Source organism: Syngnathoides biaculeatus, chromosome 19, assembly GCF_019802595.1.
Source record: "Syngnathoides biaculeatus isolate LvHL_M chromosome 19, ASM1980259v1, whole genome shotgun sequence".
NCBI lineage: Eukaryota > Metazoa > Chordata > Actinopteri > Syngnathiformes > Syngnathidae > Syngnathoides > Syngnathoides biaculeatus.
This window is the reverse complement of record NC_084658.1, coordinates 7,336,335-7,358,917: the sequence shown is the minus strand read 5'-3', so window position 1 is coordinate 7,358,917 and position 22,583 is coordinate 7,336,335. Positions and strand designations below refer to the sequence as shown.

Below are 22,583 nucleotides of genomic sequence, written 5' to 3'. Positions count from 1 at the left end.
CTCAGCCTTGACCTCAATCAAGACAAACAATATAGAAAATTAACGGTTGGATAATTATGTGCAGCTAAAGTGAAGAAAATAAGTATTTGAACACTCTGCTATCCTGCAAATTCTCCTACTTATAAATCATGGAGGGGTCTGACATTTTCAGTGTAGGTGCATGTCCACTGTGAGAGAGAGAACCTAAAAAGAAAAATCCAGAAATCACAATGTATGATTTTTTTTTTTTTTAACGATTTATTTGTGTGATACAGATGCAAATAAGTATTTGAACATCTGAGAAAAACCATGTTGATATTTGGTACAGGAGCGTTTGTTTGCAATTACAGATGTCAAACCTTTCCTGTAGTTGTTTGCCAGGTTTATACACACTGCACGAGGGATTTTGGCCCACTCCTCCACACAGATCTTCTCTAGATCGGGCAGGTTTCTGGGCTGTCGCTGAGAAACACGGAGTTTCGGCTCCCTCCAAATATTTTCTATTGGGTTTAGGTCGGGAGACTGGCGAGGCCATCCCAGAACCTTGATATGCTTCTTACGGAGCCACTCCTTGGTTTTCCTGGCTGTGTGCTTCGGCTCAGTGTCATGTTGAAAGCCCCAGCCACGACCCATCTTCAATGCTCTGATTATGATGCTACCACCCCCATGCTTCACAGTAGGGATAGTGTTCTTGGGATGGAACTCATTTGTTTTCCTCCAAACACGGTTAGTGGAATTATGACCAAGTTCCATTTTGGTGTCATCCGACCACAAAACTTTCTTCCATGACTGCTCTGTATCATCCAAATGGTCATTGGCAAACTTAAGACGGGTCTTGACATGTGCTGGTTTAAGCAGGGGAACCTTCCGTGCCATACATGATTTCAAACCGTGACATCTTAGTGTATTACCAACAGTCACCTTGGAAACAGCGATCCCAGTTCTTTTCAGGTTATTGACCAAGTCCTGTTGTGTAGTCCTGGGCTAATTCCTCACCTTTGTAAGGATCATTAAGACCCCACGAGGTGATATCTTGTATGGGGCCCCACTCCCATTGAGATTGACAGTCATGTTTAGCTTCTTCCATTTTCTAACGATTGCTCCAACAGTGGACCTTTTTTCACCAAGCTGCTTGGCAATTTCTCCGTATCCCTTTCCAGCCGTGTGGAGTTGTACCATTGCGTCTCTGTTGTCTTTGGACAGCTCTTTGGTTTTGGCCATGTTGCAAGTTTGAGTCTTACTGATTGTATGGGGAGGACAGGTGTCTTTATGCAGCTAACGACCTCACACAGGTGCATCAGATTCAGGATAATACAATTGGAATTGAGGTGGACTTTTAATGGCAGACTAACAGGTCTTTGAGGGTCAGATTTCTAGCTGATAGACTAAATACTTATTTGCAGCTGTATCACACAAATAACTAATTAAAAAATCATACATTGTGATTTCTGCATTTTTTTAGATTATCTCACAGTGGACATGCACCTACGATGAAAATTTTAGATCCCTCCATGATTTCTAAGTGGGAGAACTTGTAGTATAGCAGGGTGTTCAAATACTTATTTACCTCACTGTATATGTAATTTTGTGGTGGTTTTATCTTATATGCTCTTGGAAACACAAAACACGTTTATTTCACTCATTTGAAGTTGTCTACATAAAGGAAGAGATGGTAGATTAAGATGACGTCCAGAATTTTTTCACGGAATCGTTTACCCTACAAAAAAAGGAATTAAATTGATTTGTTCATGTTATTTTAAAAAAAGTGATTTATCTGTGACAAGGTTCCTCCCCAGTTTCTATTCATACATCTTCAACCGCCATGACCTTGAGCCATCACCACAGCGGTATTTTGGTTACCTTCTGGTTAGGCCTCTTGTGCGGCTGTAACTACACATATCATCCGTCTTCCTGCTTTTCAGTGACTTCACTCATTAATAATAGATACACACTTACAAGATGTCTTATGTACTTTTATGCATAGCTGCCTCTCCTCTCCTTTCTGCACATCTCCAGAATAGATGAGCAAGCACAAGAATGCAAAATGTGCTCCTTACATAAAAATATTGTGTTGATGTTGCATTTGCTCTTCATCCGTTAGGAAGGAAACCCTCCTCTTTGAGTTGCAGAACTGGCCAGTTGCTACACATTTGAGCAAAACAGGAAATTTCTTGTTTCCTCCGCTGCTTATAGCAACAGCTTGCACCACACCACTTCTGCATCTGTTCACACATGAAGAACACCACCATGCACATGTTCACACACAAAAATGACTTAGCCGCAATTTTACATTGAGGTACCAGGAGGCTGTGGCTTTGAACCACACTCTTAACGGTGCAAGTATTGGTGGGAAATAAAATACTCTGTGTGAGTGATGACATATTATTGCCAATACTTGTTAGCGTATAACGGGATATCGTAGCAATGACCGGATAATGTGCAAATACGCCTCCAAGTGAGTAGTTGGGCTGATTAGGTAATTTCACTGATGATGTGACGCAAAAAATATCATAAAAATGATTCATGATCTCATCCTTAATCTTCCTGAAATAAAAAAAGTAATTTAAAAATAACCCATCTGATAAAAAGTATACATTTTGTTCCAAGAATTGGTTTTACACTGTAAAAATGTGCAGGATGTTGTGGATGTTGGACTCACAATACAGTATGCCTACAAGTGCTTTGATTATGACAGTTTAACAAAGTTGAGTTTATTTCTCAGATTCACAGCATTTTACAACATATTATTTTGGTTTGCTGAGGCTTTTAAGTTTCAATAGGACGTTGGCTTTAAATATTTCTTTTTGATTGATTTGTGTATCACTTTGGGCTTCAGGAATAAAATTGTTGAAATCACCGCAAAAGAAATGCAAACAGGTAGAAAGAGAAGAATGTACCAGAAAATGGATTCTCCATTTTCCTCATGACATAAAAATGACTGGGAATGCCAGATGCTGTGTGTTTGGAAAAGATCTGTACATTCCATTTCCAACTGTCCGACCATATGGATTGTCTTTGTTGCTTCAAATGTCCTAAACCAGTCTGTCTGACAGCAGTTGAACGGATTTCCTGTGAGGAAAACAATGTGAAGTTTAGAGGCTAATGTATTGGCCTGACGTGAGGGAATAGTGGACAGCTTGTTGTCTCTTAAATCAAGTTGTTTTAAATCAAGATTCAAGATCGAAGCTGGAAGTTGTGTGAGTGAGTTGCATGAAATATTCAGAGACTTCAGATTCTGAAAATTTGTGAAGTCAAAGTCCCCAACGTGTGTGTTTCCCAAACCTAAGTGGTGGAGCGTTGTGCTCAGACTTTTTATTGATTGTTGGCCTCTTAGTCCGGGGTTATCAGACAGTTCTAAATGTGTGAGATACAGTCCGGAGAAGGCCAAGGGTGGAATTCTTGCAAGGTGACATCCCTTCAGGTAAAGTTGCCTTAAGGACACTGTGGTGTTCCAGGCTATGCCTGCGCTGGCCTCAGCTTCCTCAGGAAGGCACAGTCCCATGTTGTTGTAACTCAGGTCCACTGACCTAAGGTTTGGCAAGGCAAAAAATAGTCCTGATGATAAACAGTCGAGATTATTAAGGCTAAGGTTAAGGTATGTCAAATTGCTAAGCGTTCTCAACGTAACGTCATTTGCTCGGATCTCTTTCAGTCTGTTGTTGCTAACGTCCAATTCATACAAGTTACTTGAAAAATGCTCTGACATTAGATTCAAGCTTTCTAGACAATTGGTGCACATTCGGAGTTTCGACAGGGAGGCCATTTTCTGGATGAATCCTTGCGGGAAGTACAGCAACTGATTTCCTCGTAGGTCTAAAATCTCCACTGAGGAGATGTCACCATGAAGATTGTCGTCCCACAGCTGAGCCGTGATGTTGTCTATGTTCCTCCTCAAGTTGTAAAATTTGACAGTGGCAGTCAAGTTGGGGAATGTGACATGGTCTGCAAGGTGCTCATAAAAACTCACAATGTTGTGCGATAGGTACAGATTACGTAACCGGTTCACGCTGGGTAGGAATGGAAAGAACAACAGTTTGTTATCAGACAGATCAAGTGTCTCTATTTGGAATGTGTCGTTGACATCCTGCCTGGAGATGAACCACTCGATGAAATTGTGGCTGGCGTTCAGGACCACCAGCTGGGTCATGTGAAAGTCGGTTAGGCAAGGTAAATAGTTGAAGGCTAAATTGAGTCGTTGTAATCTGGGAGTGCTATCGAAAGCGTTGTCAATCTCAAACAGGACATTCCTCTGCAGGTCGAGGTCTTTGAGCTGGTGGAGATCCCTGAATGAGGCCTCGTCCAGGCGGCGTAAAAGATTCCCTGAAAGATTTAAGTATTCTAGGGCTGTCAGATTTTGAAGAAGGACTGCAGCCATTTCTTCATCCAGTTTATTCTCTGACAGATCTAAATATTTAAGTTTGGCCAAGGTCTTTAAAGCGTGGCTGGTTTCCAGATAGTTAATATTCAGATTGTTATTTGCTAAGTTAAGATTTTTCAGTAATTTGGAGTGTTGAAAAGTGTTTGAATGCAATTTCTCCAGGTGGTTGCAGGCTAAACTGAGGCTAGTGAGTGAGGGATACTGAAGAGAGTTGTCCTGTAGTGTCTGGATAAGATTGTGATTAAGGTGAAGCTCCTCAGTCGTGCCTGGTAGTCCCACAGGTACTGATGTAAGGTTGCTGTTGTTGCACAGAGTCATTCTTTGTGTCTGTAGACAAAGAGAGAGAACACAAAATGTTTGGATGCTATTGGCTACAATACACCAAAAAACATGGACTTCAACACCTCGAATCGTTCTCCAATTTAAATGAAATGGTAACCTTTTTTTTCAGTTTTTCGGTGGTATTAAAAAGACAGTTGAACTGAACCAATTTTTTGTTGAACTTTTTGTAATTTTATATGGTCCATAATGTACTGTTTGAGCTATTGAATGAGAATAAAACGTTTGATACTGTATGCACATTTTCATAGATGATTGGAGAAGGCCGTCAGCTGCATTGTGATCTATTATGACCATGTATTTTTTTAAGATAGAATTATTAAGGCTTTTTTTCTTCTGCTTTTTATATTTTCATTTTGTCAAGTAAAGGGAGAACTTTTAGTACGCTCTATAACTGTACCTTTCCCCTAAATCAAGCAGGATGTGAATAAGATAACTGGATAATACTGTTACAGACTTTGACTCACTAAGTTATGAATAAAATGGTCCAGAACTCATAATCTTGTGTCCCTTCACCTTCATTTGTATATTTTTTTTTTCTATTTCAAAGTATGACGTAAAATTTTTTCATCTTGTGATTTATTTTTTTTAGCCAAAGTGGTTGATCACAAACCCATGTCACATCCACAAAACCAACTAGAATGGCAATCGCTCCGATTTTTTTTTTTTTTAATTTTTTTTTTTTTTTTTTCCCCCCTCTATTTGATAAGATTGCTTTGCTCTCAAAAAAAATGAGTGCCCTTGAACGTTACCAGATAAGAAAGATAAACGGAACAAACTGTGTTTTGATGTCAAACATTTTTTTGGCCCATCGATGTCTTCACAAATTGAAATCTACTTTTACAATGTTTAATTTTTTGGTCAGTTTTTTTTTCCTGACCGCTGTTTAAAATATTGAGCCATTTATTTATTTATTATTCTTTTTTTTTAGCATGAGAAGCTTGTCAAACTGCGAGGAAATATCCCATCCACAAGTTAAAACAAACAAAACATTTTTAATGGATTTTTTTGTATGTTTTTCAGTCAATTGACTCACAGCCAGGTGACAATATTATGGAACTTAGTCCAGTGTATGAAACGTGAGCGCTTACCAGCATGCACCGACTGTATTGTGGATGACTTGAGGTTGGTGTGATGATGGTCCACATGGATAACAAGCAAAAGAGGATGGATGAAGGACTGTCAACTGACATTTTAACATCCTCACTGTTCAGAAGATTGTGAAAAAGAGACGCATTTTATGAAAAGGTAATTTTCCCCCGACTTTTTCCATATTTGCAATTTTTTAATGCTGTTTGGTATAATTAGTGTAGTAACCGACAGTTATTATTGTTGTCTTTATAACACCCTGTAAAAAGCAGCTAAACTACCATATATCATAATTGGTAATATAGTAATATAATCTATTTAATGTAATGTAATGAAATGAGAATCTATAGTATACTTATTTAATTTCATTTTAATATTTTTCTTGTATTACAAAGCACCATGTAAAACATTTGTCATTTTGTGATTGGTAGTATTAATTTTTATAGTCAAAGCCATTGATCACAAATTCGTCACATTTAATGTACAAGCCTCACAGTGAATATTGTTTTTTTAAATTTCAAAATGAATTTAAGCATTTTTTTTCTATATGTTATAAACCTAAGATTCACTGGGACTGAAATTAATGCAGTACTTTACAGCATACTGAATAGCTGTATCTCTAAAATCTCTACGAATTTTACATTGTGGGTCTCAAAGCGATGCAGTATTTTCTCAGAAAACAAAAAGAAACATGTAAATAATGACTAAGGATAACACAACTAGATCGACATGATCAACAGTATGCATTGCTCCAATAAATAAAGTAATCATTCAGCTTCTTTCTTGGACAGTATGTTAGTTTTCCAGTAATTCATAATAATAATGCATGAACTTACAATGGTGGCTTGGTGTGGATTCCCCAAGCCACTGATGCCCGTTGCCCTCACCATATCGCTGCTTCTCTCTCCGCTGTAGCACGTTCTCATGTGCGATCTTCATATGCCGTCCTCTGAAAGAAGCACTGACGTCTCTGTTTTACTATTCACAGAAGCACGCAGCGGAAGCCAACTCACATGGACAAAGCTACAATCAGAGAGAGGTTCTCAAACTGGAGGGGCCACAGGAAGGCAAGCGGTGTTCAACTTGTCGTCGTCTTCCTTCTCACCAGCGCCAGGGCGTTTTATCTCACATATTAGAAATGTGGTTGCCAGCGCAGCTGCCACCACAAGAACAATGTGAAAACACACTGTTGACACTCTTGACACACTCTTGGCCTACTCTGATCTACCAACAGACTGGAGAGGAAACAGACAATGTACACACCCTTCCTGCTCTGTTTGAAGCCTGCTGCTTTAAAACTTATTGGTTATGTGACTTTATTTATCTATAGTTTCAAGCCCATAAAGCATTCAAATAAAACTAAATCAATAGAGATCTTCACTGCACTTTTTTTGGGGAGGGGGGGTCATTGAATACACTGTCCCTGCAGTCATATTTTCACTCCAATTATTTATCCCTAATATACAACGCACAAGCAAAAAAAGGGAACAAGGAATAAGGAAGTGAAGTTCCTGCCTGGGACATAGGTCACAAGTGTGGCAACAACACCTAATGATGCATATGATACCAAGAGGCTAATGGATTTGGTTACCAGGTACCAAAACACTAGTAACGGTCCTGCGCCCCATGCATGGATATCAGCTGAGCACCTGTCAGAATCAGAATCACCTTTACTGACTAAGTATGCAAATGACACACAAGGAATTTGTCTCCAATAGTTGGAGCCACGGTAGTATGAAATACAAGAGTACAACAGAAGACAGTCAATTGACAAGGAACATCTTTTTTGTACAAAAGGATACAGAGTCTTCTAACATTTAGAGCAGTTAGAATGCCCACTAGCGCGATAGTTCAGTGCAATGACCATTGTGCAAAGGGTGTCAAGACTTCAAGGAGTGTATGGAGTTTAAAGAGACTAGTTGTGTAGAAAGAGTACCACAGATGCATTATTTGCCTTGAGGATGCTCGAGGAAAAGTACAGAGAATGTCAGAAGGAGCTACATTGTGTCTTTGTAGACCTGGAGAAAGCCCCTGACAGAGTTCCAAGAGAGGAACTGTGGTACTGCATGCGCAAGTCTGGTGTGGCGAAGATATATATTAGAATAGTAATTAGTACATAAGGTGGAGGTGGGACTGCATCAGGGATCTGATCTGAGCACCTTCCTGTTTGGTGTAGTAATGGATAGGCTGACAGACGAGGTTAGACTGGAATCCCCTTGGACCATGGTGTTCGCAGATGATATTGTGATCTGCAATGAAAGCACGGAGCAGGCAGAGGAACAATTAGAAAGATGGAGGCACCCACTGGAAAGGAGAGGAATGAAGATTAGCCGAAGTAAAACAGAATATATGTGCACGAATGAGAAGGGTGGAGGGGGGGGAGAGCAAAGCTCCAAGGAGAAGAGATAGCGAGGGTGGACGATTTCAAATACTGAGGGTGAACAATCCAGAGCAATGGTGAGTGTGGTAAGGAAGTGAAGAAAAGGGTCCAAGCAGGTTGGAACAGCTGGCGAAAGGTGTCTGGTGTGTTATGTGACAGAAGAGTCTCTGCTAGGATGAAGGGCAAAGTTTACAAAACAGTGGTGAGGCTGACCATGATGTACGGATTAGAGAGGGTGGCTCTGAAGAAACAACAGGAAGCAGAACCGGAGGTGGCAGAAATGAAGATGTTGAGGTTCTCGCTCGGAATGAGCAGGTTGGATAGGATTAGAAATGAGCTCATTAGAGGGACAGCCAAAGTTGGATGTTGTGGAGACAAGATTCGAGAGAGCAGACTTCGATGGTTTGTCCATAGGCACGAGAGTGAGTATATTGGTAGAACGGTGCTGAGGATGGAGCTACCAGGCAAAAGAGCGAGAGGAAGACCAAAGAGAGAGTTGACAGATGTTGTGAGGGAGGACATGAGGACAGTGGGTGTTAGAAAAGAAGATGCACGAGACAGGCTTAGATGGAGAAAGATCACACGCTCTGAGACACTAACGGGACAAGCTTAAAGGAAAAGAAAAAGTTGTGTAATAGTCTTGGTCCAGCAGAATGTGACAACAAACTCAACGTGGAAAATTGGCAGCATGTTGCAGTTGAATTGTGTCATCATCATCTCTACAGTCTTTAATGCGTTTAGCTTCAGGGTTGTGTTATCCACAACAAAGCTTCAGCCTATCCACTTCCTGCCAATACGCAGACGACTCACCGTCTTTGATGAGACTGTGGCGTCACCTGCGACCTTCGGGAGTTTGACAGCAAAGTGCGTTGAAGTGGAGTCGTTTGTGTAGAGTGAGAAGAGCAGCGGGGAGAAGACACAACCTTGAGGTGCCCCGGTGTTGAAGGTGTGTGTGGATGTGGTGGTGTCCCCCAGCCTCACCTGCTGTGTCCTGCCTGTTAGGAAGTTGTGGATCCACTGGAAGATAGCAGGCAGGAGATTGATCTGGAGAAACTTGGAGGAGAGGAATTTGGGAATGATGGTGTTGAACGCAGAGTTGAAGTCCACAAACAAGATCCTCGCATGGGTTCCTACACTATTGAGGTGTTCAAGGATGAACTGCAGAATCATGTTGATTGCATCATCCACAGACCTGTTTGCTCCATAGGCAAACTGCAGTGGGTCCATGTGGGGTCTCGAGGTGGTCCAACACAAGGATTTCATGACCACAGTTCTCAAGGCAACAGGCCTGTAGTCAATCAGGCCTGAAATTGCTGATTTTTGGGGAGTGGGATTATATTGGAGCATTTGAAGTAGATCGGTCCTTCACACAGTTCTTGAAACCTGCTATGATCTTTATAAAGACTGAAGCAAGTTGGTCTGCGCAGACTCTGAGGCAGGATTGGGACACAAGGTCTGGGCCCGACGCTTTTTAAATCTTTTGCTGTTTGAAAATACATCTCATGTCCCGTTCGTGGATGGTCAACGTAGAAATCTGAGGGGTTCAAGTGGTAGATGGCGGGGCGTGTGGGGTGTGAATGTGTCCTTTTCAAATCTGCAGTAAAAGGTAGTAAAGGTGTTTCAGGTCATCGGCTGGCCTACTGTTGTTGTCCACTGGGGTGGGGGTGGGGGATCGTTGATTGTAACACGTGGGAGTTTGGTTTGGAGTCGTCAGAATCAATCTCTTTTTCCAGTTTTGCTGCATAATCCTTTTTTGCGATGTTAATTTTTTTATTCAGCCGGTTTCTAGTGTGTTGGTAGAGTTGCTGTTGCCCAAACTGCATAACATATTGCCATGCCGCTACTGTACATATTTTGTCTTTCCAATGTCCTCTTTAGAGACAATGCAGTATTTTTTTATACATAGAATTATCTTAGTGTGTTACAAGTTGAACATTTTTTTTTTCATGAAGTTACATTAGTTTGACAGGTGCATAGGGAAAAAAAGAGATGCAGTTGGTGAGTTATTATTTATAGTAGCAGCCGTAATCAGAGCATGTCAAATGGTGTGTTGACTGAATATGAATCTTAGGAATTATTGTTTGCCTAGCTTCAGGGATTAAAGCCGTGATGAGGAGCAGCCCGATATGTAAATCCGCGTTCTATTTTCAAGAACTGAGGAGGTGGAGTACAACAGTAAGGGGATGTGGGACATTTTGAAAAAATGAAAAAAAAAAAGGCCATTTCTGCAGTTTCATGGTGTTTAAATACATCCATTAGAAGAATTTCTTGGGCAAGCGCCTTGTCTATTATCAGCCTAAAAGAAATCAAAACTGCTCATGTCAATACAGTACAGATGAATTTATATGCTGTATATATTTAAAAAATATTTTAGTATTTATGTACATTTCAGTCTGTAGTTTTACTTAGTTACATCCAGTACTTCTCTTTAATTTTATTATACTTCCAGTATTTTTTACACATAGTACACACAAGTATCAGTATATCTGTTTAATTACAAAATGTGAGTACTTTTACCAACTCTGGGAGTGTGTTGAATATTTATTTAGAGAGGTCTAGCTTGCGTGGAAAGAATGGACAAGACAGTTGCTGCACTGACCTCTTGTGGAACTATGAAATGAGAAATCAGGAGATATGTATATCAATTCCTTAAAATGAGCAGATACTATTAGGGGAGTTTGAGAGGAAAAAAATGTAAGGGACAATATCAAGGTTAGAGACACTGATCGACACAGAGTGACAGAGAATGACAATATCAGGAATGATGTAGATCTACAAAGAGACCATTGATTAAAAAGCCATCCAGAGTGGCACGATGTCATAACTTTATTCTCCAGCTTTTAAACCATACAGTAATAGTACCAAAGATAAAACAGAGAAATAAATAGTATAGTGTCACACTATAGTAGCACATTTAAAAGGACTCACGGACATGACATTTTCCACCATGATTGAATGTGTGGTCTTAAAAACGACCGATTACAGCGGCCCGTACGCCAATTTCCATACATGACAACGACTGAGTCAGTTTATGTTGATGTGGCATGCAAATCATAATAAGGGTTATAATAGATTATTCCAGAGTGAGCTGTTTATTTAACTCCTGATTAGCTTTATTGTGTAAAAAGTTTTTTTTTTTTTTTTTTTTTTTAGTGTTTGCTGTAGTCTACAATAGTTTAAGATGGACCTTCAGGCAGAAGTCAAATTTGTGGTTCATGTTCATGAAAAGTTTACATATTTTGAAGTCCTACATGTATCTGGTATCTAACTTGTAAAGGTCATAGCTCCCATACTGACACATAAATAAGCAGTCCTTTTCACAGTTCAAAAATCTGACTCAGGGTTCATGTTGGGATGTGGGCGAAATATCAATAGTCCTTGGGATGAGCGCGAATGGCTGCTTCGGAGAAACGGGAGAGTTCGGCCTCCATGAGCTTTAGTTTGTGCGGCTCCTAGCCATCCAGCGGCTTCCCCAAGTACACCATCGTGACCTCAGTGTTGCCGTACACGGCGGACACTGCAGGAAACAGGCAGGCTTTGGGCAGTCCCCGAAACGCGACTCCCAGAAACTCAAAGCCCCTCTCGAAGGCTAATGTCTTGTCATCCATGTCGAGAATCACTCTTATTCTCTCTCCAATCTGCAGGAAAAATACAAAAATAGGCAACATTTTGATGTGAAAGATTTCAATCACTATATTGATTGTTAAAAAATTATATATACGCAACCTATGTCTAATTATTAACCTTGAATAGGCTGAGATGGCTACATAACAGCTTTGGAGATTTCAGAGTAAAGTGAGAGGACTGCTCAAGGTAGTGGCAGACAGAATATTTAGTATCAGGACCTCGGCCTTCAGTGGGGACCTAATCCATTTTGTACCACTACTATCCATCCATCCATTCATTTTCTTCGCCGCTTATTCTAACGAGGGTTGTTGGGAGTGCTGGAGCCTATCCCAGGTGTCAACAGGCAGCAGGCGGGGCACACCCTGAACTGGTTGCCAGCCAATCGCAGGGCACGTCGAGACAAAATGCTGCACTCACAATCACATTTAGGGGCAATTTAGTGTGTCCAATTAATATTGCATGTTTCTGGAATGTGGGAGGAAACGCACACAGGCACGGGGAGAACAAGCAAACTCCAAACTGGCGGGGCCGGGATTGAACCCGGGACCTCAGAACTGTGAGGCCAACGCTTTACCAGCTGATTCACCGTCCCGCTTGTACCACTACTAATACGTCACAAATATAGGAATCATCAATACTATTGAAAAGCCCAATATAATAACACAGAAGTACTTTGTGTGTTTAGGGTGACTATCTTTTTTACTAAAGCAAGAAATCAAGTCAAGATAACTCCTAACCTCAACACAACAACCGCGCCTCATATGCACTGTATGTTGATCAGTTAGTTTTGGGGTCCCTACGTTGTCTACCTTTTCTCGAACAGCCTGCCTTAAAAATGGATTTGTAACTACTGTGTACCTAAAACTAAGGCAACTTTCCCACTCAGTCAGGCATTATTGGCAGAAAAAAACTTCAAGTGGATTTATGCAGTCACTTACATTTGAAAAATGTACAGGTGTGGTCAGTCATACCTGCAGATATAAAGTTGCGGGTGTGTGTTCTGTTTGTAATTGAGTATCCCTTTAAGAGGGGGGGGGGGTGTCAGGTGAAGTAGGAGTTGGCTGAGCAGTAGCTCAGTGTAAAAAAAAAAAAAAGACATCAGGCTGTGGTTCACTTGGAGGGCTCAGTTTAGAGGGAACATTGGTCAAGACTACACAAAATAAGCAATGTCTTCCAATATCTATGCATTTCTATTCAAAACAAATTTTACGCGTGTTTTTTTTTTTTTTTTTTTCCCCTGTTCGACTGTGCAGATTTGCGAGTGCGATGGCGCGCCCACCCGTCAAATCACACCGACCGTTTGTTTGTTGATGTGTCCAAATGCCACACATGGAATATAATTCCTCCTTTGATTAGAATTATTTTGTACTGTTTTAGATATTTTAGCTAAATTTTGGTTGATGAAATCAAGGGCATTCAAAATTATAGTTTCCATTGTTTAAAAAAAAGAAATATATATATTTCATTTAGTGGTAAAAGTCACCAGAATGGCTCCTACCTGATATTTAGGTGCATTGTTACACTGTGGGAAGTTCCCGTTCACCTCCCCGTTGTGAAGTAAGTTGTTGTCGACCAGGTTCCAGCCCCAGCTCTGGTCGTCGCTGCCCAGAAGGGCCACGTAGCCTTGGCACTGCATGGACGCCCGCTTGGTGGCGATGCCAATCACCGCCACCGTGCCCAGAGGGCCTTCCCACCAGATCTCCCAAGCGTGGCGCCCCTCCGAAAAGCCGATCTTGCCCCGTGCTCCATCTGTGCTCTGGGCGATGGGGTTGCGGTGCAAGGTGAATCCGTTCTTCTTCACGTACACGTTGCGACTGCAGTCATGGGAGCTCAGAGCGTGTTGGAAGGATTTGAGCTGAAGACAGATTAGAATTGATCGTTTACAACATTTTACAGTTACAGTAACCCAACCATTGAGGTGAAAATAATTCCGAAATGTCAGGAACGTGAACCTCACAATCCTCCTTCAGGTGGTTCTTCTCCGGACAGAATTCAAGTTAATCAACCATCAGTCTACTACGACTGTCTATACTACAACTACTTCTCTTCATTTGATTCAAGGGTTGAGCGAGTGCCTCGCCCAGCTGACTGTGGGTGAGAAGTGGGGTCACTCGTGGGCTGGTCGCCAGCCAATCACAGGGCACAACCACCATTTAACATTCTAATTCAAGAAACTCACATGCATCTATTTGGAATGTGGGAGTCGAGATTCGGAACCAAATGGGGAAAACCCACCTTGCTCTTGTATGAAGGGAGGTTGCACAGAATGTCTGACCGCAGAGCTTCTTCGCTTAATGTTCGAGCACCCAGGCTGCGCCACACCTCGCTGTTTTCATCGGCCAGAATGTTGTTCCAGTGCCAGCACACCAACGCGCATCGTGTCAAATCAGCGAGCTCTAAATAGGAGAAAATATGCTCTAGGACCCGAGCAGGTAGCCTCCCGGCTACCCCTGCTCCTCCCCCGGATGCCGCAGCGTAGAGAGGGCCGGCGGAGCTGCTACTAGCTCCTGCTGCTCCGCCAAGACAAGAGGAGCCTCCACCGGCCGCGCCCGACATAATAGTCCCACTGTTTTGCAAACAAGCAAAAACTATCACCTAACACCACAGATCGTCCCCCAATTAATAATTTAATGTCGACATTTTAGGAATTGACACATACATTGGTGCTGCTGGAACCACAACAGTCCGGATCCCACTCTTCCCACTTCAACGACTGAGGGGAAACGATGCGTAAAGGTCTTTGAAGAAAAAAAAAAAACAATAACTACTAGTATTATAACCCAATAATCTATTCGATCCAAAACATTCTAGTTTTAAGTTAAGTACTAAAAACTCTTAATTTATTGATTCCAAGTGTATAAGTAAGGATAAATCACCGCCACAGTTAAATACAGTTTTATCACGTGCTAGGACCTGAGTTGACGTCATTACACACCCCAAGGCATTCAGCGAAGCGCTGTCAAGCAGCACAGCTAACAAACGTGGCTCGGTGGCGGCCATATTGGGAGGGTCGACATTTCCAAAAAAGGCAATGTATAGACATTAATATTCAGTCACAACATGCTCATTTATACCAATCTAGCCACCACAGAAAGGTTATTGTGCGGCGTGGTGTGCAACCGTATACAGCAGAACCTGCCGCCATCCTTGTTCTTTCGGTTTTCATGGCCGTCCACGCATACAATATACATCTTTGCCCTTGGCACTTTGGCGACGCTGAAAGGGGGCGTGGCAAATTTACCGATTCATATCCGAGCCATTTGTTGCAGAAGGTTGAAGTGTTGCAATCTTGTTACACTTTTTTGTTTTATTTTATTTTATTTTTCAAAAGGACAAACTGGTATCAAGCTAAGGGACCGAAAACATAAATACAATTATAATTGAAAACAGTTATAATGTTGTCATGTATAATTTGATATGTATACGATATTTTGTATAAAATAATTCCCTGAAAATTTAGATATGTTGCATAATTGTCTTATGTCGGTATAATTACTTTAACAAATCCCAATTTTTTTTTTTACAAAGGATTCGACAAATAAATAGATATACAAAAGCAAATTGTATACGTTTTTCCCGACAGTTTTCGATGTTGCGTTTCGTGATTTATTTTACGACCCCGATGCATAATAAAACATATCAATAATTGAATAACTCCCAATCCGTTTGGGCCCCTGATCACGCGGCACTCTGCGGAAGTGACGCGTCGCACTCCAAAGAGTTCAGCATCTGGGAGCAAAACAGCAGCCAGCTTCATTTGAGTTGCCATCGGGTGTCGAAAGAATCCTCATTCGCACACGCCAATAACATCTACCAGTAAGTTATTGCGGTACTTTGTGCTATTTTGCTCGGCGTAGCGCGTTGTCCGCCGTTGCTGGGACAAGCAGCGGTACAGAACACAGCTGTCCGGCTGGCTGCGGCCTGGCGGTAAGCTTGCCTCCTCCTCCTCCTGGCTGCTGTGCACTTACTCCGTCCCTCCAGAGGTTTTTTTTTTCCCCTCCCCTCTTCCTTATTTCTTTCCTTTTCGCGTGCGGTCAGGCAGGTGATTTGCATGCCGACCACCAGCAAAGTATCACAATACGACCGCAGGAGGTTGTGAGCGCACAGCGCATGCGGCATCGTGCAGGTTGAGCTGCTAGTTTTTGTCCAAGCTAGCTCACGATAACAAAAGCGTCGCTCGGTTCACCTTCGCGCACCTTGCCCACATTCCTCCACAGCATCTTCAGTTCGGCGCCGAGCGCGGCCGAAATCGCTTCCAATAACCCTGATAACATACACAGAATCTCTTTTCTAATCATCTTTAAAGTAAAATGTTCATCTTATCGTCAACTTTTTAAATCATTTTAATCGCGTTCCCTCTTTTCACTTTGTTTATACCTAAACTGCTGTGTACAAACGAGTGTTTAGTGAGAAAAAAAAAACGTTTGATATTTGACGAACAACGTCGCATTGTGCCTCGTTGTTATCTGAGAGCGTGAATTTTGATTTGCACAAGTGCGTAACGAGTGTGTGGTTATTTGGAGCTTCGGATGCCCGTCATCTCCTCAAACTCGATTGCAATGCGCCGTGACCGTCGATAGAGGGTGCATCTGGTCTTGAATGGGATTGGTCCATTCTGGTTACAGCTTGTGCAACCCCCATTATCTCGGTTGTTTATTTTTACTTTCTAAAATCCATTGACAATTTTCTTTGCCGCTTACCCTCACAAGGGTTGCAGGGAGTGCTGGACCCTATCCCAGCTATCAACGGGGAGGAGGCGGGGTACACCCTGACCTGGTGGCCAGCCATTCGCAGGGCACAGAGAGACAAACAGCCGCACTCTCAATCACACCCAGGGGCAATTTAGAGTGTCCTATTAATGTCGCATGTTTTTGGGATGTGGTAGGAAACCGGAGTGCCCGGAGAAAACCCACGCAGGCACGGGGAGAACATGCAAACTCCGCACAGGCGGCCCCGGGATTGAACCTGGGACCTCAGAACTGCTTTACCAGCTGACCCACCGTGCCGCCCACTTTCTAAAATGTTTTTCCAATTAAGTAGTACATGTTTCATTCTCATCACTTATCATAAATCCTGTCATTTGCGCAGGTGTGTGTGGACATTTTTCATGCACTTCAAGTGAAAGAAGATGGAATCTGAAAATTGTACACGCTATGTACTTTTTTTTTTTTTAATTGCAGGATTTGGTGGCCATAATGAATCCAGTGTACAGCCCTGCACCAACAGGGGTCCCCTTCACCAATTCCAAGGGTCTAGGCTATCCAGGTAGGTTTTCGCATCAAGCGTACAAAGTCATGGTATAATGCAAACATTAAATGTATTTCTTAATTTGTTGTCATAATAGCTGGCTTCCCTGTTGGCTACGCAACAGCCGCCCCGGCATACACTCCTAATGTCTACCAAGGAGCAAATCCAGCCTTCTCAAGTGGTAAAATCAATCTAGCCTTGTCTATGGTAAATGTTTGACTGCATTTCATTTTTTTTCTCTCCTGTAATCCAGGTTACGCCCCCGGGGCTCCATTCAAAATGTCCTGTTCCCCAAACACCGGGACCGTCCCGCCGTACTCATCCTCCCCTAACCCCTACCAAGCTGCTGTATACCCAGTAAGGAGCACCTACCCCCAACATAACCCTTATGCACAGGTATGTACAACTTTTGTGGCATTTGGTAGTTTATAAAACACAAATATCCCGTCTAATACAGTACGATGTACCGCTTGGTGTGACGTAGGCGCTGATACCGTCACAACAGCAAGGTACTTACTTCACGCAGCCGCTGTACGCGGCGCCGCCTCACGTGATCCATCACACAACAGTTGTCCAGCCCAACGGGATGCCCGCGGCCATGTATGCCCCGTCCATCCCTCCTCCCCGCAACAATGGCGTTGCCATGGGGATGGTAGCCGGTACCACTATGGCCATGTCAGCTGGTGGGTACCATTGATGTACCGTAATTCTCAGCCTACAGAGCGGACCTGGTCTTAAGCCTCACCCAGTACATTTGTAAAGGAAATACCATTTGGTACATACGTAGGCAGCAGCCGTGTAAAAGTCGCAAGTGCCCACATTGAAACCGATATTGAAACAGAAGATATTTACAAAGTAAGACGGTACACAGGGAGTTTAATGGTAGCGCCGCCGCATTAACACTAACGATAACGCTAGTGCTGCCATGCTAAAACTAGTGCCGCTAAACGTGCTAACGCTAACACTAGCGCCACCGCGCTGACGCTAGCACCGCTGCACTAACAGGGCTGGTGTGACGGTCTGAGTGCTCCCCTGTGCTGAAAAGTCTCCTTGTGATGAATGCGCACGTGTTACTAACAGGGGAACGCTGGGTACGTAGCAGACGCTTACTGGGAAACCCCCCGGTCTCATAGTTCCCCTTCTTCTACATAGAGGGAGCTAACATAAACTTAAAACAAAAGTTGATAACAGGATATAGACATATATGTACATTTGCTCTGTTCGTCTTCCTGAGACGTCCCTAGCAAACGTGAACACTCCGCGACAAGTTTTCGAATGGCACATGTGGAAGCATGGATGGGGATGTTTCAGACTGGCCGAAAGAGGTTACCTCTGGAGTACTCCTTTGGTGTGAGCTATTTTATCCTGTTTGTGTTGTGTTGATGTGTGTGCGATTAAATTGTCGGAAACGCAATACAACTGCCTTGTCACATTTTGCTGGTTTGAACAAAGGGGACCTTAGTCTAAATTCACACGTAACAAAATCCGAATGCGTATTAGAATACATGCATGCACATTCATCACAAGGAGACTTTTCAGCAAAGGGGAGCTCTCAGACCATCACACCGGGTTAAAAAAAAAAAAAACAACATATTGGTAAAATCACTGACACACGGGAGTAACATTCTAGCGCAGTGCTAACAGTGCCGGACCGGCAAAAGTCCCTTCCTCGGCACATATATTCGGTCTCACTCTTGCCTTTTCCGCTCGAGTGCCCCCTTGCGGAAGTTAAAAAAAAATGCACAAATTAGCCGCATCACCGCATAAACCGCAGGGTTGAAAACTTGTGGAGAAAAAAGTCACGGTGAATGGGCCGGAAATTACGGTAATAATTATTATGGCTCAGCTCAGGTAAGACTCATCTAAGATCGCAATAGCTTACCGTGCATTTTTCCTAACTTCCGCAAGGGAGCACCTGAGGGGAAAAGGTAAGAGTGAGACCGGTGGAATATATTTGCCCAGGAAGTGACTTTTGCCGGTATGTTTTTTTTTGTTTTTGTTTTTTTAACAGCCCTGTTAGCCCCATCCCCCTTTCATTCCCCCATATTGTCTGCGTGTCACTCTCAAACTCAACGGGTGTGTGCGTTAACACGGATTTCTTGCTTTTTGTGTACGTGTGTGTCGCCAGCGGTTAGCGTGTCGCTAGTGGAAAGCGCATTTAGCGCCGTGCTTGGCGGCTGCTGCTGTGTTACTGCCGCGTCTCAGTGATTTAGGATTCAGGTTTAGGGTTTTTTTTTTTTTACCGGCCCTGTTAGTGCTGTGCTACCATGTTGCTACTGTGTAGCTGGCATGGCCATTTTTTATTTTATTTTTTTACCAGCCTGGTTCGTGCTACTGTGTTGTTGCTATGTTCAGCTAAGCTAAGGTATTAAAACTTTGAAAACGCTTTCTTTTTACCATCTTTCTTTGTAAAGAGCTTGTGTTTCAATGTGGGCACTTGCGGCTTTTACACAGGGATGGCTCATGTACGTACCAAATCGTATTTCCTTTCCAAATGTACTTGGTGAGGCTTATAACCAGTTGCGCTCGATAGCCCGGAAATTAAAGTAAATAGTTTCTAGACCCCAAGGTAAGAAAATATCAGAAATTAGAGACGGAGATATTCCATCTTTTGTGTTTTATTTTTGCTGTTGTCACGGTTTATTATACCCCTAAACGACCGGTAACATCGTCTCTCTTGCACGCCAGGAACTCTGCTGTCAACTCCCTCACCAGCGCCCGCCGCTCTCGCCCCGCACCCCGTCACTGTGCCCACATATCGCCCCGCTGGCACGCACAGCTACAGCTACGTGCCCCCGCAGTGGTGAAGTCCAACCAGAGTGAGTATGACGCCTAGGCACGCCCACTTCGTGCTGACAAATGTCAAATGTTTTTTTTTTCCTACTTTTGTACCGCAGGTGAGGTGTATGATATGCATTCACACTCCACTCCAGTGTTTTTTTTTTTTTTTTTTATTATTTTTGCTAGCGGCGGTGGAGCGACTCTGCCGGCATCTGCAACCAGTTTGTCTTCTTCCAGTATAATGTGAATCTGAATCCATGTAGGTCCATTAGGATAGGGAGAGGGATGGAGGCCGTCTATCCTCGCGTCTTAATGGAATTAGGCTTCATTCCACGCCGCACCCCTACAAGCCTGCTGCATATCTCGCATCCAACCGGCCCAAACTTCCATGCAAATGTTCATGCGGGCTGTCATGCAGAATCTTACAGTTTTAACTAGCTTGTGGTCAAATTGGAGTATGGAGTAGTTTGTCCCCCACCCGCCTATTTCGGAGACGCGTCCGACGTCGAGTGCATGTTCTCTATGTTGATATGTCAAGTAACGCTAGCGCAATCGATCTGCCGTGACAGATGCAAACTCCTTGAAAAGGAACACATCCAAAGGACGGTAAAAAGTAATAAATCTCCAACGCTGACTTGCCAGTCACCCCATCTTAAATGTGAAACAAGAAGAGAAGTGTTCTTGCAAAAAAAATAAAATAAATAATAATAACTGCTAAGCTGCACCGTTATGTGCAGGACCACCTGTTCTGTTTTCACAGCTTTGTGTTCGATGAAGGTGACCTCGTTCCTTTGATCTTCTTTCTTTCAGTGATGCAATATGTGCATTGTGTTTTACGGTGAGCGCATTCCGGGGAACGCGTGGGACTTTGAGGCTCGCGCCGAGTGCCGTTCCAACTCGGGCCGAGGCGGTTTTGGTGATGTTAGCGGGAGGAGAATTGATCTGTTTTAGCCACGCCGCCCATTAATACATTGGATGCACAGGAACTATGTTGTGTGTGTGTGTGTCTGAAATCGGAGACTATAAGAAATTGTCATCCACGTCATTCTCTCAATTTTGTTCTTAAAGTTCTTAAACGCTACACCACTGCTAACTACTAAAGTGAAAGTAATAAGCGTTATTATTAAATTCCATTTGTGAATAGCACTACTGATGGAGAGCACTAAGTAATTCCAAGCCGTTTTTGACATTACTGTACTTGCAGTGTCAGCATCGGGCTGACTCGTCAAAATTAATGTCTCATACTGGCTTTACTTAAGATGTCACCTCAGTCACTTGTGTTCGAGTAATCTGTTTTGTACATGTTATTTTGGTTCTTGTTTTGTATTCTAAAGAAAAAATTAAAAAAGGAATATGAGAATAAACTTGCTTTTTTTTTTTTTCATAATTCTGTAACATGTTTTTAGCATGTTAGCTGTATCGTTGATGCTCGTGTCAAATGCGCTGAGTTTGACAGCTCAGGGAGAAGAAATCATGCAGGATAGTGAAATTGAACAAAGGAAAATGGATGAGAAAGGGGGGGGGGAAAGTGCTGGTCAAATTCAGGTAATTACGTAATGTCAAATGTAGGACATGGAAAAATCTAACTAGTCAGAAACTAAAATTTTAAAACCAATATGGATAGGTTTCCAATTACGCCATTTTGTGTGTCATGGAGGTCAAAGAACACAGGTGGGAGTTGAAGCGTGAAGTTTTTTTCTATCGTTAATTTATCCGATTGGTCTAAGCGTCTTGGTGACTCATTGGAAACCTATCCATTGAGAAATTGAGGAGGAAATGGGTTGATAAGGATAAATAAGAGAACATGATCGTGTTGAGCTGTGAGTGTGTTTTTAAGACAGGATTTAGTTGTGCAGCTTAACAAAAAACGTATGCGTAAGAAATATCTACAACAATAAATATTGGATATTTGAACTACTGTGTAATGTTGAATGAATGTTAATGAATTATAGAGGAATAAAGTTGATGAGCCACACAAAGAAGTTATGGGAAAGAGTAGTGGAGGTTAGACTCAGGACAAAAGTAAGTATCTGCGAGCAACAGTATGGTTTCATACCTCGAAAGAGTACCACAGATGAGGTTGAGGATGCCAGTGGAAAAGTACAGAGAAGGTCAGAAGGAGCTCCATTGTGTCTTTGTGGATCTAGAGAAAGCCTATGACAAGAGTACAAAGAGAGGAACTGTTGTACTGCATGCGTAAGTCTGGTGTGGCAGAGAAGTATGTTAAAATGGTACAGGACATGTATGATGGCAGCAGAACAATGGTGAGGTGTGACAGAAGAATTTAAGGTGGAGGTGGGACTGCATCAGGGATCAGCTCTGAGCCCCTTCCTGTTTGCAATGGTAGTAGATAGGCTGACAGATGAGGTTAGACTGGAATCCCCTTGGACCATGATGTTCGCAAATGATATTGTGATCTGCACTGAAAGCAGGGAGGAGGCAGAGGAACAATTAGAAAGATGGAGGCACCCACTGGAAAGGAGAGGAATGAAGATTAGCCGAAGTAAAACAGAATATATGTGCATGAATGAGAGGGGGGGGGGGGGGGGAGCGAAGCTCCAGGGAGAAGAGATAGCGAGGGTGGACGACTTCAAATACTTTGAGTCAACAATGCAGAGCAATGGTGAGTGTGGTAAAGAAGTGAAAGGTGTCTGCTGTGTTATGTGACAGAAGAGTAGCCGCTAGGATGAAGGGCAAAGTTTATAAAACAGTGGTAAGACCGGCGATGATGTACGGATTAGAGAGGGTGGCTCTGAAGAAACA

At 42.6% G+C, this 22,583-nt stretch overlaps 3 protein-coding genes across 7 annotated transcripts; 1 reads left to right on the top strand and 2 right to left on the bottom strand.

Moving 5' to 3' along the window:
- Positions 1-247: 247 nt before the first annotated feature.
- Positions 248-6,776, bottom strand: nrros (negative regulator of reactive oxygen species). 2 transcript variants are annotated; one of them, XM_061805829.1, is made up of 2 exons: positions 6,622-6,776; positions 248-4,684 (listed from the first exon to the last, which is right to left on the bottom strand). In XM_061805829.1, the coding sequence occupies exons 1-2, from the start codon at positions 6,709-6,711 to the stop codon at positions 2,753-2,755; spliced, it is 2,022 nt and encodes a 673-aa protein (XP_061661813.1). In that variant the 5' UTR covers positions 6,712-6,776; the 3' UTR covers positions 248-2,752. The 2 variants fall into 2 exon arrangements, with proteins under 2 accessions (XP_061661813.1, XP_061661812.1); XM_061805828.1 differs by lacking the exon at positions 6,622-6,776 and adding an exon at positions 5,788-5,896 and having other exon boundaries at positions 249-4,684.
- A 3,901-nt stretch (positions 6,777-10,677) lies between these two features.
- Positions 10,678-14,999, bottom strand: fbxo45 (F-box protein 45). 2 transcript variants are annotated; one of them, XM_061805638.1, is made up of 5 exons: positions 14,728-14,999; positions 14,452-14,530; positions 14,028-14,358; positions 13,291-13,647; positions 10,678-11,803 (listed from the first exon to the last, which is right to left on the bottom strand). In XM_061805638.1, exons 3-5 carry the CDS (start codon positions 14,346-14,348, stop codon positions 11,618-11,620), a joined length of 864 nt encoding a protein of 287 aa, XP_061661622.1. In that variant the 5' UTR covers positions 14,349-14,358; positions 14,452-14,530; positions 14,728-14,999; the 3' UTR covers positions 10,678-11,617. The 2 variants fall into 2 exon arrangements, with proteins under 2 accessions (XP_061661622.1, XP_061661621.1); XM_061805637.1 differs by having other exon boundaries at positions 14,452-14,999.
- A 450-nt stretch (positions 15,000-15,449) lies between these two features.
- fam168b (family with sequence similarity 168 member B) lies at positions 15,450-21,207 on the top strand. Of its 3 annotated transcripts, XM_061805641.1 has the most exons (8): positions 15,450-15,608; positions 16,973-17,057; positions 17,137-17,220; positions 17,293-17,435; positions 17,524-17,548; positions 17,609-17,722; positions 19,728-19,858; positions 19,937-21,207. In XM_061805641.1, exons 2-7 carry the CDS (start codon positions 16,988-16,990, stop codon positions 19,844-19,846), a joined length of 555 nt encoding a protein of 184 aa, XP_061661625.1. In that variant the 5' UTR covers positions 15,450-15,608; positions 16,973-16,987; the 3' UTR covers positions 19,847-19,858; positions 19,937-21,207. The 3 variants fall into 3 exon arrangements, with proteins under 3 accessions (XP_061661625.1, XP_061661624.1, XP_061661623.1); XM_061805640.1 differs by having other exon boundaries at positions 17,137-17,217; positions 17,524-17,722; XM_061805639.1 differs by having other exon boundaries at positions 17,524-17,722.
- The last annotated feature ends 1,376 nt before the right edge of the window (positions 21,208-22,583 follow it).